The sequence below is a fragment of the Octopus bimaculoides genome, chromosome 6 (genome assembly GCF_046866305.1).
Source record: "Octopus bimaculoides isolate indiv1 chromosome 6, ASM4686630v1, whole genome shotgun sequence".
NCBI classification, from domain to species: Eukaryota; Metazoa; Mollusca; class Cephalopoda; order Octopoda; family Octopodidae; genus Octopus; species Octopus bimaculoides.
In genome coordinates this window covers 119,546,818-119,567,192 of record NC_142933.1, presented here as the reverse complement: position 1 = coordinate 119,567,192, position 20,375 = coordinate 119,546,818, and the positions used below count along the sequence as shown (strand labels likewise).

General features: G+C 32.5%; 1 protein-coding gene across 22 annotated transcripts in view; it reads right to left on the bottom strand.

Moving 5' to 3' along the window:
- Positions 1-655: 655 nt before the first annotated feature.
- LOC106873603 (protein phosphatase 1B) overlaps positions 656-20,375 on the bottom strand; it is a 73,719-nt gene continuing 53,999 nt past the window's right edge. For 8 of the 22 annotated variants that reach the window (XM_089354511.1, XM_089354512.1, XM_089354513.1 and 5 more), the window contains 5 exons: positions 16,487-16,604; positions 8,094-8,205; positions 6,559-6,613; positions 5,119-5,194; positions 656-3,217 (listed from right to left, as the gene is read on the bottom strand). In XM_089354511.1, the coding sequence (XP_089210637.1) occupies positions 5,141-5,194; positions 6,559-6,613; positions 8,094-8,205; positions 16,487-16,604 (339 nt within the window). In that variant the 3' untranslated portion in view covers positions 656-3,217; positions 5,119-5,140. Of the gene's footprint in view, positions 3,218-4,978; positions 5,195-6,558; positions 6,614-8,093; positions 8,206-16,486; positions 16,605-20,375 lie in introns of all 22 variants that reach the window. The other 14 variants (XM_089354519.1, XM_089354516.1, XM_089354517.1 and 11 more) reach the window with 2 other exon arrangements.

The window sequence follows — 20,375 nt, the reverse complement described above, 5'->3', positions numbered from 1 at the left end:
TCACCACAAAAAAAAAAAATAAGAGGGAAAAGTTACTGTACACATTTTTAATAAGTGTGCCGGTGGCCTGCATGCTATTATCAGTACAACTGACAGCCTACCACAACAATAATCACAAGAAAACTGCGATCAAAACTTATAGCACCCCCATCATTATCGAACTAGCATAATATTTATCAGGCTACCTAAATAAATAACTGATTACTAATAAAGATGCACTTTTAAAAGTAGACTTAATATATAATTCGGTTTTGATAAGAACACAACTACACTCATGATATTTGTGTAGGAATTAGTAACAGCAATAACTCGGATTATTAAGGTTAAACTTTTTCACACAAAAAGAATGGATGAGCATTTTAATAGAGATTTTTATCTTGAAATTTCAGAATCCAAATTATCAATCTCATAGGTATAAAATGGACTCTTTTCCAACAACTTGTAACATTAAAATTATGCTTTATCATCAAAACAAAAAATGATGAACCAATGAAAAGCTCTGCTGTAGTAGTGCAGATAATTATTTCTATATATATTACTAGCAAAAATAACTGTTTTATTTCATTGCTTAATTATATTAGTATCCAGTAAGAGAGATATGCTTCCATTCATATCATAATCTAATTGTGTGTTTGATAAGAGAAAATACAGAGGCTTTTTATCCCAGAAAATTTTCAATTTTTATTGATACTGATTCTTTTTATTTTTTAGAAATAAAAATCTAAAATAAAAAAATGGAATAAAGACAGAAAATTTCCAACTGGGATGTTAACTTTAATGGTCAGCATAATCACTTGCTGCTGTTCTAATGGTCACATTATCAGTTATTGTGCAGCAGTGATGCTGGACACGGTTTTCCTTGACCAAGCCAGGGAGTGTGTGTGTCATGTCACATGTCATTACCAGAGATACTGGCTACAGCTACTAGTTCTGGGAGCTGGCCTCATAGTAAGAAAAGTTTATTTCTTAAGTCTCATACCCTGAGAGAAGCTAGTTTTAATACTGAAAAAATTAGTAGACAAACATGAACAGAGAGAATTACAAAATACAAGATGAGATAGGGAGGAGATGCAGTGGCTAGCATGCAATAAAAGAGTTGGAAAAGAGGGGGGCAACGAAACAAAGGCTCTTGGTTTAAATACATCAATGAAAGCTGATTAAAAAGAAAAAGCTATGAAACAACTTTACCTTTAATGTACAAATAACTAGTAAGGCCTTTGGCACAGAGTTATTGGATGAAATAATTCAAACAAACATGTATATGTAGGTACACTCAACTAAACAGCACAAGTACAAAGGGTACTTACAAGAAAAAAAGGCAAAAAAAAATACACACTTGAAAACCAAGATAGAATTTCGTGAAGAATTCATGCACACATGCCCTTATGTGCATTCGGTGAATCTGAAAGTTAATTCTGATTCCTTTCCAACTAGTTTCTCTAAAATGACATTTCAAAATCAAAACTAAAAATACCAAATAAGAGCACCTATAAAAGGCAAAAAAAAAAAAAAGTAAAAATAAATAACAGTTTTGAAGGAAGGCAGACATCTAGGCAAATAAAAGCAGTGGGAGAAGATAAAGAAAGGAGTCGGTAATGCCTTGAGCAAGTTGTTAATACAACTGTTTTTTTTCAAGATTAACACCACTCGTTAGAATGATTGCTGTTACAATTCATTTCCATGGTACCAATGCAATATTTTGCAGGCTGCTTCTTCATTTCTGCTACTCTTCTGCCCAATCACTTTCTTCATCAATAAGATAATCAACGAAAGTTTGTTTTTCTTTTTCTTTTTTTTCTTTTTTATGTTGGTGTGTGTGAGTCATGTGTAGATTAAACAAGATTTGAACCAATGTAAACACAGCAGTCTTCCACAATTACTCTGCGACTGTGATCGGGAAATATGTAGCAGCTGCAGATTTGACATGAAAAGGTTACAATTGTGACAAAAGTTTCACTAAGCTTTCCATGTAGGTTGTAAATGCTTTACCAAATCTTCATAATTGTCAGTCTTCCTAGGTAAGTGAGAATTGCCAATTCTAAGAATCAGGTCTATTATTAACAGGCAAAAATTATTTTGATACATGTTAAAAAAACAAACAAAACAAAATGAATGAACTGTAACAATAATGGCAACTTAGAAATACATCCACAGTTTACTTTTCTTTCTTCTTCAAATTGGCTTTCTTATTCAATTTAGAGATATTTGTTTTGGGAAGGAGGGGAGTTGGTGACCAAATTGATGAAAATTAGAATCTAAAAACCTAATTTGAGGTGGAAGCATTCCAATCACAAAAGATAAATTTACATGATTCTTAAAAAGTATGATACATTTTTCCCTTTTTATTTCATGTTTTAAATTCAAAAGAAAAATACTAATTTTTTCATTTAACACTTTTTGAGATTGGAGAAAGAATTTAAAAATGTTAACATTTCATAATTTTCAAAAATCTTACAGAAGTACTTTTTCTCTCATTCCGTACACTATCCTCCCCAGATGTTATTACAGGAAGAGGAGGAAGCCTTACCAATCCCCCAAAAACATAATAAAAGCATTAAAAAAAAAACAAAAAAAAAACAATCCTCCAAGCTGATTAGTAAATCCTAATTATTCAAAGAGGATACAGTGTATAAAATTAAAAGTGTCTGACAGTGAAGAAGAGGATCAAGAACATCGTTTTCTTATTGAAACCAGCTTAGAGATAGAATTTGGAGAAAAAGGAGTGGAAGGAGATAAGAACAAAGACAAAATGAGCAAGTGAAACATGACAGTGTGTATCTGTTCTCTTCCTTGATTGTATGTCCTAAAACAAGCTCTCTCTCTCTCTCTCTCTCTCTCAGTAGAATGCCTCTTTCTACAGCTCATTTCATCCCCTGATTTTATTTTTAAATTTACATTTTTTTTTTCTAATGATATCAATTAAAATAAAAAGTCTTTTTCTACATCATTTTTCACTTGTACACATCTATGGAGATCTGCATCAGTGACCACCAAAGTGCCAGTATTAGTGGTGAGTTGTAGCAGAGTAATAACAGTGGTATAATAATTGGTAAGAGAAATGATGATAAGAGCAGTCTTAACAAGAGTAATGTTTATAGCTGTAAGAGTCATAGCAGTAGTCATGTGACAGGAAGTGGTTGGTAGGTGTTGGTACATGAGTTTCTATAAAACCATCATTCAATCTTCTCAGTACAGCTCATTAATCACTACAGAAGCTCTAGAAAAGGGAAAACAAAAAAAGAGAAAAAAAAGGAACAAGTGATCAGACAAACTAACAGAGATGGAGTAACAACAAAATAACTGATAAAGAATATTAGAGTAGAGAAGAGAGAAATCACAATTAGTATTATTTCACTGAGGAATGTCAACAACAAAGAGAGGATAAACAGTGTTATTTCAGGAGAGAGCAGCAAAAGCAAATTGATTTTTATTGAGAGATCTTCTCAAACACACAAACGGACATCAGTTGAAAGCTGACGGGAAACAAACGACAGATTATGGTGTCCTCCAAAGACAATCTGTTAGTAACGACAAGCTTCAAGTGTTTACCTCCCCTTGCTAATAATACAGACTTTTGTCTTATTTGGCTGGAATCGAGAAAACAGTGAAATGCATTTATTCTCAGGCATTATTTAAACTTCTAAAAATAAGGCTTACAAACACTTAAGGGTTATGAAAGATTGATCTTGAAAGACAGGGGTAAATCAAAATTAGGAACATGCACACTAGCTTTGTAAGAATATGTTGAACAGAGATTTCCACCTAAGAGAACAGAAAAATATGAAGGTAAACATATGTATTTAACATTTGTTAACCAAGAAAATGCTTTTTAATGCAGTAAACACTGCTATAATCATATCAAGGTATATGGTTCATTGTACCTAATCTCCCCATTATATGTAGAAAGGATATTCAATGCATCTTTCTTTGAAATTCCTCCAGCACTTGGGTTTTCAGTAATTTCAAATTGTAAGAACTTGAACAATTGGCTATTTACCATTTTGGGTGCTGATGATGTATTTCCTATTGTGCAATGCAAGGAAAATTGGAGAAGCTTCAAATTATGGTTGGTAGGTGAGGGATATTAAAATGAGGGTTTAGAAAAAAAAAAAAATGGTGAAGAACAAATTGGCTAATCTGAAGCTGAAAGGAACATAGAAACTAGAAGAAGAAGAGTGTAAAAGAAAGGTATTCACTTCCTTAACAAAACTGATAATTTTATACCAAATATAGAGAAAATGTGAAAAAATCTTTGAACAAAAAATATCATAGAAAATAGTTAAGATATGTTTTTTTTTTATTTAAAGTAAATAAAATTATTCTATTTCTTTTACTGATCTTTAAATATTTTCAGTTGGAGCATTATAAATGCTTTTTATTTTTTTGCTTTTTTTCCTTTTTTTTTTAAACCTTTGTTGGTTTTAATGAAATAGTTAAACAGAAAAAACATATACAAATCAGATATGAAGCATCAACATTCCAATATTTAATAAGATAACCCTTTGATTAGTTAAATATTTTAGCAACAACTTTATATAAAATCAAGTAAGTAATCAGGTAAGAAATGTAGCAATTTATTATTCTAAGAAAATAACAATAAATTAGATAATTAACATTATAACGATGCTGAAATGTTCTACTTTAAAAGCATCACCAATCTAATCTGTTACAGAAGGAAAACAATGGTCTTCTGTTATTTAAAAAAAAAATGGAGAGCTGGGAACAAATACTGTTCGTTAAAAAATGGAAGAGGAACTGAAATTTTGTGCATCAATACCAGCATAAATACTGATCTAGTTAGGCCTTAAATAAAGAGCATATTGATGTCATTTGTTTTCACTCATAAGAAAGCAATTTTACAGCCAGGGTTCTAAACATACAAGGAGATGTGTAAGACAATTAGCTTGAAATTAAAAATACAGGTTTCAAGTTATCTCATTCATTTGTAAGTGAAGGAAAAATTAAATCAGTTCATTACTTTTTGCTCCATTAAATAAGGCTAAGATTGAACTGAAGTCAATGAAAGTGAAGAATTTGCAAGAAAAGAAAGCAAGAGGATTATGGCCAAAATTAACCAAGTGTTTTAGATTAGAGTGCTGCTTGTTGAGAAGGTCCAACCTTGAAAGGAGGCAGCCTCTATTTAGAGCAGGCTGGATGGTCTGCCCATTGGTGAGTAGGCTTTAAGTTCGAGCTCCTGCAAATCAAAAACAGTCCCTCATAAAATATTATTTAAAAGGAGTTAGAAGTAGAAAATATAATTTAAAGTTAGATAAAACTGAACATGAACCAAATTAGCTTTCACAAAAAAACAATCTATTACAATAGAAGACAAATATTACACGGCGTAATATTTTGGAAACAAAAATGGTTGGCCTCCCCAATTAATGGCCAAGTATTGGCGCATTTGTCTTTTTTGTTTGTATCATCTATTTATATATATATATATATATATATATATATATATATATATACATAGTTATTTATATATAATATATATATGATAATATATATTAATATATATATATAATCACTATATATATATATCATATCATATACATTATATCAATATATATATATATATATATATATATATATATATAATAATCACTATATTATATATTATATTAATATATATTATATATATATATATATATATTTTATATTATATTAATTGGAAGACTAAGGTAACATTTTTGATACTATAGCATACTTAGATGTATTATCGTAAAATCATAAACCTGAATTTCATTTATAAGAGTTAAATACTAAAGCATCTTTGCTACTTCCAACAATTTAACACTAGTAAGAAAATTGCCAGTAATTTATAATCACCAAAATATTTACATATAACTTCAAACAGTATTAATTTATTCAATTATATAATAATTTCTGTTCAATATTTCCTTCTTTAGCTGTTTCAATGCTTAATTTCATTTTTCTAAGCTTTGTTTTATTTTTGTTAACTGCCACCACAAATACCTCTACCCTTTCCTGCCCTCCCAGCTAATATGTATCTTTCCTACCTGTCCATACCTATTTCAGTTTTGAAAACAGTATCTGAAGGCATTAATTCAGGTAATAAGCACATTCAATGCTAGCCTTCCTTTATAATGCAGTTAGCAGAAACCTGCACCAAACTGCAACTTACAATCAATCAAGACCAATGGCTTGACAAATGCTTCTACACAAATGGACAAATCTCATCTGATGCATATTTGTATATTATAAGTATACTGCCTCTAATGCTCTCATTTAACACAGACAGCATAAAGCAAGAAGTATTGACAATTTTTTTCTATTTGTAAGGTATTCTATTATGTTTTAAGAATCTTAAGACTATATATCTGCTTTATTTTTCATTATTTCTGATAATCATTTTTGTTTTTTTTTTATTATTCACTGACTGCTATTTTAACTATTTGCTTTTTAGCTATTCTCAGTTTACCTATATGCTAAGTATGAAGCTGACAATAAGCAACTGTTTGTGTTAGTTATTTCTCCAGTCCTCTGCAGTAATAAGAAATTATTTTTATAGTTGTGCATTTATATAATACTTACATCCTCAATTTTTCCCGGTCTGAGTCGCTTTAAAATACTTCCAACTGTCATTCTCCTTGAAAAATTAAAGAAAAAATTGTTCTTAGAAGTGTATAAAAAGACAAATCGTAAAATTATACAAACATAACAGATAATTGAACATTTAGAGATAACAATTCTTTAATATGAGGAAAATTATTTATATCAGATTTTTATGGTTTCATTAAGAAAAAGCTCATATATATATATATATATATATATATATATGGAGAGAGAGAGAGAGAGAGAGAGAGTGGTTGGTATTAGGAAGGGCATCCAGCTGTAAAATCCCTGCCAAAACAGACACAGTAGCCTTGGTTAGATTTTCTACCTGGCTGGCTCCTGTCAACTGTCCTACCCATGCATGCATGGAATATGGGTGTTAAACGGTGATGATGAGAAAGAGATACAAATTTGTGTCAAAAGATTTCAGGACATAGAATCAGATGAGTAAAAGACTGCAGTTTTGTAAATTTGGCTGTTAAATAAATAAATAAATAAAAACAAGATTTTTGTAAATTCTAATATTTGTTCATACAAGTCGCAGTAAATGCTTACACACAAGATCAGAAAACCAGAAGAATATATCACAACTAATTAAAACATAAGAAATTAGTTCCGACTGTAAATTAAAATTGAGTAAACTGTTTCAAGAATTTTAGTGACAACAAAATTGCTACAAAGAAATCATTAGGAAGGGTAAAGAAAAAAATAAAGACACCATCACCCACATTCAAAACACTAGAACCCCACCCCCACCCCTTTGACCTTAGTTTCCCACTAGAAGTTATTACATTTTACCTTTTTTTTCTTTATATTGCCTTTGAACAGTAAACTTCTTTTTAATGTATAAAGGCACACACATGGCCAAGATGGTTAAGAAGTTCTCTTTGCAATACCAAGTTGTGGTACAAATGCAAGCCATCATCATTTAATGTTCATTTTCTTGGCTGGCATGGGTTATCCTGAGTACTTTCATACTTTAAACAGAATTAGGTCCCGCCTCAAAACATTTTGCTGAGACACAATTGTAATAAAACATGGCCCTGTCTATATAATAAGCCTTGGTTGGTTATTTTGATGACTCACTGCAGATGTTTGGTGCAGCAATGTTAGAAAATATTTAGTGAGGCTCATTCTGAGATCTATTATAAACATATTCAACCATATGGCACAATAGGAATAAAATCAATACTATTAAAGTTTACAATCAACCTGCATAAAATATATTTTAGGAGTCTAGCCATCTGTTTGGACATTGCACTTCATCAGGATACATGTGGTTAGAAAAACAAGTTCTCACAGTTTCCTTTCAAACTGTAATATTTACATTTATTCCTCTATTTATATAAGCTTTTTCAAAAATCTTAAAATTATCAACTTTTGCCACCCATTTTTTTTTAGGACATTATTTCAAACACAAACAGTAATATATGATATAAGCATTCCAATTTCTGAAAACAATTTACTGGGGTGGGGACCAAAAAAACTAATTTGTGTAGAAGACATATACATACTTAGAACTTAAACCACCACCAGGTGGCAATCCTTCTATTTCATCATCCATCAACTCGTGCATCACAAGAGAAAGGTCGACATCATCTTCAGGTTTGCAGTTGTCTAGGATTTCTACAAAACAAAATAGATAAATGAGTACACTAGTTAAGAAAGCAAGATGTAATTTCCTCAGCAATAGTTGATTAATTGACATATATTTAACAATGTGAGTGTTTCAATGGAAGTAGATAAGGCAAAAGTGGTTTATATTAAAAAAAACATAAAAACAGACTATATGATTATTGTGAAATGAAGAGTAAAATAAAAATCATTACTATGGCAATATTAATGACAAAAAGGAAGCAGGGATGTAGAAGTTTGTCATTGTAATATGTAACTAATGAGATATGGAAATTAACCATTGTATAATGTAACTGAAATAGATGAAACAGACCAGCCATTGTAATATTTAGCTGTAACAGAAGAGATGTAAAAACTGAAAGTAATATGTAATTGTAGTTTAAAAAACAACAAAAAAAAACTGACAATTTTTTTATTTAATAGTTCAGTCTGAAAGAGGAGGAGGAAGTGGTGGTGGTGAAGTATCCCTGATCTCTCTAAAATGGGAGACTCCAATATGGCTATATTCAGCTTAAATAACTACAGCAAGATGCTTGCAAAATGGGTTTTTCTGGGCAGATGCTTCCCAATGAAGGACAAAGTGCAGTTAGATGGCTGGCTAAGCTCATAAAATGTATTATATGGAGTCTAATCATAAAATTTGATAGTATTGATTATTAGAATTGAGTCATATGGCTAAATGTGTTTATAATTGTTCAAACAATTAGCTTCACTAAGTATTTTATAACACTGTTGCATGAAAACATCATCAAATCATCAATATGTCCATGGCATAGAGACAAGACATGGTTTACTACGGTTGTATATTGGTAAGTCAAGTATGCAATGAGATGGGAAACTTAACTTCTAGGACCCAATTCTCTTTAAAGTATGGAAGCACCTCTGATTATACAGGACATTTCCAAAATGATACAACTATAAGAAGATAAAAACTATATGGAAGCGAACTTGCTGTAAAAATAATAATCAGAGCATGTGGCAGTCGAAATGGGTGTTGTGTACTCTACTAATATTCATTCAATTGTTGTTGCATCAGCAATGGCATTTTCCAAAGATGGAACATGGTGTTCATTGTTGAATTTTTGGTTTTGTATTTCCAGTTATTGAATGTTTCTGCAGCTGGCATCTTTGCGTCATTTCTGCCATTTCATAACTGTATCAATAATAATAAGCATGTCTATTTTTGGAAATGCCATAGCTGATACATTTCAATGAATATCTGAACAATACCAGCACATAGCAATCATTTTAACTGCTACATTCTGTTGACCTTGAGTACACTGTTAACTGATTAACACCTGGGCATCATATTCACTTGCAGGTACAGTCTACACTCTGTCCTCTAAGGTGCATCATTTTTGAAAATACCCTGCACTCCTCTTATACAATTACATTTAATTACCTTTTGTGTAGATATATATCTATATAGAAATTTTATTTATCCATACTTATCAAAAAAAGAGAGCTGATAGAGAATCGACAAGTTAGCTCTTTTTATAAAGAATACTTAGCAATTGTAAATGAGAAAAAAGAAAAAAAAACTTGTCTGATTTGCAACTCTTGCGTTAACATTGAAGAAACTTGTGTATCATCGTGTATTATGAATGTGAATGAGCAACTTTTTCCAGGTGACAGGTGGCAGTGATGCAATTTCTCTTGTAACACATTGTATAGTTGCAACAGTGCATAGTGCATCATATCATTTAAGGGAGGAACTACAGACAATATTTTGAAACTCATCATCAGAGCCCTCAAAATCTTCAACATCACTGTTCAATATACATTCTCTCTTACTAATGGGGTACCTGCAATGTAAACGTAATTGGGTTCACTTTCTCCAAAATCCATCATGAAATGTATGATGTTATGTGTTATTCATCAGGAAAACTGTATAGCTCTTCATTCCATTATGCTTGATGAGATGAAAGATGTCATTTCTTTTGTGTACATCTTAGCACAGGCACTAAATCACTGAAAATCCCAATTTTGTGAACAACACTGTTGTTGATTACAAGTTTCCAACAGACCAATTACTGGTTCATTGCATTTATGAAGGCAGAGCAACAGGGAATTATCTGTAAAATTTGGAACAGGTACGTACCACAAGAGCCTTTATTCAAAAGTACTAGTTTGTCTTTTTTTACCAAAATAATTCACACAAGTTACTGCACAATGTTCAACTAGCAAATTTCACTCATGAGGCACTAGTCAATCTGAGACAATAATAGAGGAGGACACCTGTGCAAGATGCCAAGCAGTGAGACTGAATCTGGAACTACATGGTCATGTGAGTTCCAGAAGCATGTCTACTGATGATTTTGTTTGTAGATTTTTACAATTTCAGAGTTATGGTGCTAAAACCTAGCCATGGAACTAACTTCACTGTAACTAGAGGGTTCTCTTTGTGAACAACTATTTCTGTTTACAAGCACCAATTTCTATGAATCAGTCAAAAATTTGAATTTAGCAACTAACAAGTGTCTGTATTCATTTTCTAATATGAAATAACACATCCAATGAAAAGAAAAGTCCAATAAAAGAAAATTGTAATACATTTTACCATCTTCAAATCTGTGAAGCATTTGTTGGTGGCTGTGCTACTCTCACAATTTGTCTACTTCTACACAATTTAGGTAAAATCTACGACTAAAATTTATATAATTTAGTTAAGATCTAACCTAGGGCAGTAGCTGTCCATTTTTGTTTTTTCCTTTCCACTCCACAGCAAATTTGTATTTTGTGTGAAAGAAAACCCATTTAATTCGAACTATTACAGCAGGATACTGTGATAAACAAGCTGCTGCACTATATTCTCAATTTTAAATCACAAATATGAACCATAATGGATGCAGATGCCATCCATTCCTCTTGCCCATCGGACTTTAAAGACTGCATTTTAAAATTTAAACCCAATAAAACGGATATCATTGATCTGCCTATATTTCTTTTAGTTGAGTTAATTTTCCACTGTTCAGTATTGGTTACTCAGCAACAGTTTGGATCATTAAAACTTGTCTCCCTTAGTTGCTGTTTCTTCTCGGGACAATTCATTGAACAAGAGATATAGGACTTGGCCTTATTGGTCTGATGACAACCTTCATAATAACTGGTTTCAGTGTGCTATCTCATTGCTTTGGAAACACTACTCAAAGAAACTGGTTTATAAATGACCTCCATTTTCTTACAACAAAGCTCGTCTGTCATTTCTCTTCACCAGCTCTCATGGTTTTATGAACTACAGTAATCAGAATAATGGCCTCTCTCAAACAAAGTGATTTATATCTACAGTAAGTTGCTACACAACTAATGAATGGTTAATTTGCATTAAGAAAAGATTTTTTTTCCAATAAGCATACTTCAGTACTAAAAATAGTATCATTATAGCATGTCAATATTTTCTAAGTCATCATTGTTCATTAAAAAGAAAATGAATTACCACTAATTTACAAACACACACATTTTACAGAGAGAGAGAGAGGGAGAGAGGGGAGGTATTTTCATATAAATTCAGACACAAATGCTCTTGGAAGTTATTCTATGTTGATGACCTTATGAAAAGAACTTAAATCTCAAAAAAAAAAAAAGCATTGAATCACTAATTCCAAAACCAAACCCATTAGTGGCAGACAGTAAAATCATTGAAGTTATTTATAACGTTAAGAAAACTATGAGTATCTGACCAGCTTGGAAGAAATTATTTGAACTGCTTATTTGATCAACTGGAGTTCTTGTTTAATCCATGTTAGCAAGGAAAAAGTGGAGGTTAAAACAATGATGACGATGATAAAGGATGCCTCTGTATTGTATGGCATACTTATTACATGTTAATTTGGCCTGTGGACATTTACAACCTGAATTTCTTTCCCTTTTTACTCTTGTCATGAAACACTACAAAGAAAATATTGTTAGAATTAAGTCAAAATGGTTTTCTGATGTAAACGCCACTCATGTAGGGTTTCCTACAGCCTATGATTAAGGGCAGGTGACCGCCCAGCCAACCTCCAGTAGTGGAGTGATGTTGATGGTACCTGCTTTTTGTAGTATATGCAACTTAATATCTGGGATAAACATGATCTGCTGAATCTTAATGTTTACTATGGATTTGTAAGGATAACTGCAATGAATGGAAAAAGATCCAATTGAATTATCATTTTCAAAGGTATTTAGCCTAGATGCATAGTGAGTAATAATAGACAGGAATCTATGTTGTAGCAGTAACTAAGCATAGAAAAATTCATCAACTCCATAATTACAGAATTAGTCATTTTCTTCACAAAAACTCTTTAGCTTAATGAACATTAAAGTAGTTGTGCAAGAGCTAATGACTAGTAACCACCACTAGAACTAAGATAATGCTATCCTGATGGTGGCTCTTACTAGTGTCATGTAAACTACCTCTCTTTCCAACTGTTAAATTGATTAGCAAGTGCAAAACAATATATTGGGGTTTCTTCGAGTTTTAAATTCTAACTTACCAACACTAACTGGGGAAAAAAAAAAAAAATGAAATGAAATTGTAAAATCAGTGTGATAAAAACAAAAAAAAAAATCAGTGCTTGTATTGGAATGGCACACATGAAATTTAATCTGAAATATCTAGCAGAGATGAAGGCTTCAAAATCTAATAAAAGCAAATGGAAGATGAAACAAGCAAGATTTAAGATGAGTTATTCAAAATAACCTGAGTATAGCTGAGTAACAAAATGAATTAGATAAGGAATGACAACATTAAGTATTAGAGAACAAAAGAAAATTTTCTTTTATTCCAAATAGAATGTATAAAGGAGGAAAAAAACCCCAAATAATTAGGGAAGATCAAGAAGTTACCATGATAAATGCTGTTACATTCAGTCAAAAGTTTACTTAAGTAAAATTCGGTTACCTTCTATTATAATGCTTAGAAAAAATGCAACCATGATCATTGATGTGAGCAAAGTGAAAGATTGATTAGAGAGATTCTAGACATGCTAGAGAGGAAGTAAGTGGCTGTGTGCACAAGAGATGAAATAGAAGGGAGCCTCAACAAGACGACACATGTAAGGAACACAGGTATAAATTTTTTGATAGGTATATTGTTAGCAGAAACATGGATAATTCAGATAATTCATTTGCAAAAAAAATAACTAAGATTAGATTAGTTATAGACAAATCAATAACCAGTCTGATTTCTACCTATGCTCTCCAGTCAGAACTAACATATGAACGAAAGGATCGTTTTTATGAGATGTTTTGCAGACAACCTTGCAAACAGTGAAAAGTGATCTTATTATTACAGTGTCTAATAGACATGTTGAACAATCAGGATAACTGTTGCACATGTGAATATGGCCATGGTACAAGAAAAGAAGAATGATCATGGTTCTTGGAGCTTTGCTATGTAAATGACCAGCCAGAGAGACTACTTCTAACCAGGACACAAAATAGAGAGCTGATTACAAGTGTCAAGAACTTCCCTGATGAACAAAGGGTGTAATTAGTCACCTCAAGATAAGAACTAGATGCACCCGGAAGCAGAAAGCTAACTGGGAAAGGAAGGAGTGGAAGCTAACAATTCATACATAACTTTCAATAATTACACGACCTTAATACACACATAACTTTCAATAACTGACAACACTTAGAGTGAGAAGGGGACAGAGATAAAGGAATCTGACAGAGGGTAACTGGACATTTCTGCATGGCAAACTACAATGATCATTTGGGCTAAATCTCCAATGCAAGGAAAATTTTCCTCCAGCAGTATTAACCCTTTTATTACCATATTTCTGTTGAAAAATACTACCTTAGTTTCAGTTAATTCAGAAAATAAAGAATTTACTACACTAACTTTTCCATTACTCAGCTGGTATTTGGAACATAAATTAACATAAAATTTTGATGGACAATTTTAATTTAGATTACTTTAAAACAAAGAGTTCATAGAGGTGGCCTCAGGTGGGTGGGTATCAAAAGGGTTAAAGACCTCAAAAAAGGTCATGGGCACAGCCTCTCTTCCTCCAGATGATTAAAGGGTGGAGAGGGGGGTGAAAGTAAAAGTCTGCTAATATTCTATAGCATGAGAATCAGAAGCATGATCTCTTGAATTGCGAGGCAATATGTCAGACATCACCAGTTGAAAGTATATCCAGAATGACAGCAGCACACTTGCTTTGATATTAAGAAAGAGGCATAGAAATGGTTCTAAGAGCTGTTGCTGAGTAACAGGAACGGAACAGGAAAAAGGAGAATGGCTTCAAATGCATTAACTCACACACACAGAGAAAAAAAAAGAAGCTATTGTAGTAGATTTCTAAATGATAGAAAAGCCATTAAGGATATGAACGTAGGGAAAACAACTGGATGATTAGCAAGTCACCAAAATGCTGAAAGTATCTAGCAAAGTATAACATACACTGGTTACTTGCATTATCGATTTAAGTAGGTGCAGGTATGGCTGTGTTGTAAGAAGTTTGCTTCCTAGCCACATGGTTCCAGGTTGACTCCCACAAAGTGTGACAATTTAAGTGTCTTCTACTATAAACCTGGACCAACCAAAACCTTGCGAGTGGATTTGGTAGACAAACTGGAAGAAGCCCATAGCCTGTGCATGTGTCCTAGTCTTCGTATTGTCTAATATACAAATAGTGTTGTTCATTTGCAACAGTTCTGCAAGAACATGTGCAGCCATAGGGGAAAATATTAACTTGCTTGGAAACAGGTGAGGGTTGGTGAGAAGAAGAGCATTTGGCTGTAGAAAATCTGCTTCAAACTCTGTCCAACCCATGCAAACATGGAAAAGCAGACATTAAATGATGATGCCTTGTCTCCAATAACTGACATAGCAATATCGTTATCTGTTACAGATAAAAATTATCTGTTACACATAAAAAAAAAGAATTTTCACTCAAAAAGTAACATTTTAACTTGTAACTAAATAAATCACTACAAAAATGAGAGTTTAGTGGAATGTTTTCATGGTTAAATTGTTTTCGACAGAGATAGGCAAGAAAGAAAAAAATGGAAAGTCAAATAGAAGCACCATTCTTAATTTCACAATACTGTTTTACAATGAAGTCAGTATTTGGTCTCAAATACAATTCTCTCTAGAATTTCTATCACTCTTCACACATGAAAGCAATTATCCTTACCATTCATGTTTTTCTAAATTGTATAGCAGTTTCTGAAAAAAACACTTTACAACTTATTTAATTTTATTTGTTCTTTTGTTTTACATGTTTTCCATGATAGCATGTGTCAGACAAAAATTACTGAAGCATTGTTTTTTAACCAGATATCCTTCCTGTTGCTCACCCTGGCCTATTTTCCAGATTCCAGATATTTTATATTCCAGCTGTCTTCCAAAGCATAGAATCAAAGGACAATCTATAGATAAGGAGCATCAACAAACATTGCCGTTTTATTTTTAGTGCAACACTTTCTCTTTCTTGCAAAATGTAGAATGTAAACACTCTGCACAGAGACAAACATATACACACACAATGGGCTTCCATACAGTTTCTGTCAACCAATTCCACTCACAAAACATTGGTCAACCTCAGACTAATGTGGAATACACTTGACATGCAATCAGAATTAGTGACCACATGATTACCAAGCAAACTGTATCCATGGCAACTATTACTAGAAAACATTTGTAAATTACAAAGTAGATCATCTCTAATTTTTGCTAAATTAAATCGAATTGAGAATCAATTTTGCATAGAACCTATGTCTATACAGAGAGGGACTTGTAGAACAGAAGATGTAGAATGGACCATTTTCAAAACAATGTTATCCTCCACATGTTCTATTTTAATGTATGTTACACATCTGACATTAACAAAACATTTGAGGACACACAAAGTCAGACTCTGCTAGATATCTTATTACATTTTCAATAATTCCAAAGACCAACTAATATTCAAAATAAAAATAATTCTATTGCTAAAAGGTTTCATCATCATCATTCTCATATGTCTTCTCATGCAGACACATATTAGAACAGGACATTTTGAAGCAGTATTTTATGGCTGGAGGCCATCGCTAACACCAACATTTTAGTTACAACTTATGACATGTAGGGATATGGTTTACATATTCTAAAAACAGTGATACAGTTTCTAGATGATAATTTCATGAGCTGGTAACATACTCATAATCTTAATTACTTTATCAGAAAATTATTAGAAAAAAAGAAAGTTTATACACAATTTTTAGTGTATTCAAAATACATGGTACTCTTTTATTATTCAACTCCTGCATAAAAACCAAAATGTGAAACAAATATAAAAACCTTTAATTTTGTTCTCCAAACGTGTGTCCAGTTCTCTTTCTTTTCTTATTGCCTCATCTGACAGCTTAGGTGCTCCTGGAAAAGCTATGAGGACAATGCTCATGTTATCTCGACTTCCCTGTAAGCAGAATATGAAGGTTATGAAAAATAAATACAAGTAAATAAGAGAGAAGAGAGATTTGAAGAATAGGGGGGGAAAAAAAAGAAAGAAAAATGTAAATTTCAAATGGAATGACATCTAAAGCAAATGGGAATCAAATTCACTGATATATTTGGAACCCTATTACATAGATTATCCAGATTCTAGTATGCTGTGAATTAAATGCTATCTAAAACATAATAGAAAAATAAAATATATCTGAGCAGAAACAATCAAATTCAGGCATTGCCTAGTAAATTTGACAGTAATCCAGATGGTGGTGGTGGTGGTGGATTGTCTTCCTTGGTTTAAAAAACACCAGTAAGTGTAAACCAGGAAATCATTTTATTCTTTCAACAACAAAATGGAACTAATTTATAATTATCACAAAGTGAGATTAAGGTTTGGCTTTTAACTCAGTTTCCAAACAACTCTTAACTTCAGGGTTCAATTTTTAGCTCACTAAAATATACAGTTAACACCAGATTGGTTTCTATCTTCTAAATTTTATTATCCATTTAATTTAACACAAAAGGATTGATTGTAATCAATTAGTTCAATTAACTGGTATGAATACAAAGTTGGCAGAACTATGTGAACAATTTAGGATTATTTTATAAAAGGTTAACTTTTATAATATTAATATCGCAGAATCGTGAGAAGTATATAAAATACTTTTATTGAAATTTGATAATTTTCTCTTAATAATGTTTGTTGGCTTATTTGTTGGCATATTAGTGGTTGCTTTTTATAGTTTGTTAGAGTGAAAAGAGTTCAGGAATTTTCAGTTGCAGAAAAGGCCTAATAATTTTTTTTTCATTTTGTTTACCTAGAGATATTCTGGCACTAAAAAAGATGTCATTAGGAAACTGAAGTATATCATATCCACATTAAGCCTAACAGTATGAAACTAGCATGAAGTGATAAGATATTATCTGAAATTTCAAAATGACTTAAGCTAAAAAAAAGGAATTGAAGTATGGTGTGTGTTCACTGGTTTGTTTCATATCTATTTTCACATGCTGGTATGGCTTGAATGATTTTTTTTTTTTAAGACAGCATTTTATGGCCAAATGCTTTTTCTGCTGCCAATCCTTACCTAACTTAAGGACTTTTTTTTTGCTGCATTAGACTTTGAAAGCAGAGCTACAGAACCTATTGTTCCCAGGCAATGTAAACATAGCATCACCATTTTTACCTCAGCAGAAATATCAACACACAATATCCTTCAATATAGTTTCTAACTCTGGAAGCTATGATAGAAGACATTTGCCCATGGTGGCAGTGGGATTGAAACCAAAATGATATTGTTATAAAGCAAACTCCATATATCTACACTTATAGAGTCAAATTTGAGCATATGCTTAATTGAAATTGAGATTTAATACAACGTTTGCAAATAACAGAGAATTTAAGTATTTTTCTTCTTTTTTTTCAATCATTTAGAAAGTAGCTTATTAGATTTTTTTTTTTAATGCTGACAATTAAACAGCAAAACCAAAGTTATTTCCAGAGAGACTTATTATGTGGAAGCAAAAAGACCTTAATACTTTGTTCAACTACTTTAATTTTCTTTTAATCCTGACCATTTTCCCTGGTTCTTCAAAATATATTCCTCGCTAACAAAGCTAATACTGTTAAAAATTTTCATAGTTTTATCATTTAATCTGCCCGTGGCTCAATTATGAAAGCTAATTTCACCCATCCTGCTACTATTTAAAACTGATTCATTCTTTAGCTATTATTACAATGTATGTCTAAGCCAGACCAAAACATTTTGAACACAGTGTATTTGCATTTAATGTGAAAACTCAAATATTAACAACAGGTTGCAAAGAAAATTTGAAACTATATACAGTATTGTTCAAAAGGTGTTCTAAATTCATAGTTTTATTATATGTGAGAAGGAACAATAACCAATTATGTTATCTTTTAAATAATCTTGTAGACATTCAGGTGAAGCAGTGCATTTTCGTTGGGTTTCAAGAAGCGAAAAGTAGTCATTTCACTCCTTTCAATGGCAGTAAAAACTCTTAACATATAATCACAAAACCTAATTTAATAATTGTGTGCTAATTATATACTTAGTGCTCATTACCATCTTTACTAATTGTGGCCAATTTCTAAACCAAAAGGAAAGCATTAATATTGCATATTTTAGAGGAACAAAGCATTTTCAAAATTGGAAGTGAAGAGAAAAGTTTTCGAAAAAAACAAAAATTATGAAATTTGCTGTCAGGAACAGAAAAAAAAAATCTCAAAACAAAGTTTCTGTTGAAAGCTGTATCCAAAGTTACAAATGTCCCCCAAAACATAAAAAGATATATCTGAAAGACTAATTCCTCACTAGAATAATGCAGATAATTTAATTTCAAATCATTTTGCAGGTTAGTAATGAACATTGTAAGAAAAGTTGGTATCAATAAAGCAAATTTCCACAAATTTAAGAATTTCTCTCTTCATTAGCAACATTCTATCAATTTCAAATTTCCTCTCAGCTAGACAGTTGCATTGTCACCATATCAGTGCAGCAAGCTATGGTAGCACCAAAGTTCAAATGCTGTGCACTAGCTTTGAAGCTCAAATATTTTTGATCTTTGTGTCAGAAAAAGTACCATTCAGTGATATAAGAAAATTTTAGGGAATGCTGATCACAATGAATTATTTTTATATTTGGTGTTAGAAAGGGCATTCAGCCATATATGCCAAATCAGACTGGAGTCTGGTGCAAACTCAGCTTACCAGCCCTGGTTTAACTGTCCAACCCATAACAGCATAGACAACATATGTTAAATGATGATGATTTATTTACTGGTTGGGTTTGAAGGAAGGGGCTGTGCCTATTGCTTTCACAGGCTCCAACACTAATGAGACCACTGTCATTAATGTCCCTAGTCAACACTTACAACTTGATAGCTGCAGGAATAATTTTTATGATGGAAATTCCAGGGGATCTGATATTCTAAGAAGGAAGGAATGAACATAGTGTTTAGTGCAAGGCCTTGAAGTGGAGACGATATGGGTAATGAGAGGCGAGTGGGTCTAGTGTGCCGGAGTAGAGACAGTATGAGACAAGCCAGCCTAAAGGTGTAGAGGGAACTGCAGGAGTAAAAGAAAATAGACACAGGGTGTCAGTGGGCCAGAGGTGGAGGAATATTAGTGAGCAACTCACGTCAATCAGTCAAGTGGCCTCTCTTTGGATGTAGTCCAGGATGTGTTTGTGTGTGTAACAGCACACACACACACACAGCTCCTTTTGGTAAGAGACCAAAAGCACTGGGTGCTGTTTTGACAGTGGGAGTGTTTGGGCACTGTTAGATACATGGTATGAAAAGTCTTGGCGCAGTGCTAGGTAAAAGTTGTATTACTTAGCACTGCGACTGCTCCAAGACTGGTTTCTAAGAGTGGGTGATATTCTCCAAGCATTTTAGATCATGTTCTTTACCTGAGCTACTGAAGCACAGCTGTGAGTGAACTACTTGTGCTACCTAGGGCTGAGTTTAGTTTTATGTGGTGTATAACTACAGGGGAAGCATGTTGAAAAGGATGGTATGAAGTCACCTGCTTAGGTATTTTGGACAGGGTAGCAAGTGCTGCTACAGATAACTCTCAGCAAAAACCTGAGGGCAATCTGACCGGTAGACTAACTTGAAGTTCCACAGAGTTTAAGAGAAGGAATGCAGTGAACGGATGAATGGTGGATGGATGCAATAAGGCGGTAGTCAGATGAACTTAAAAGGTGCGGAGACG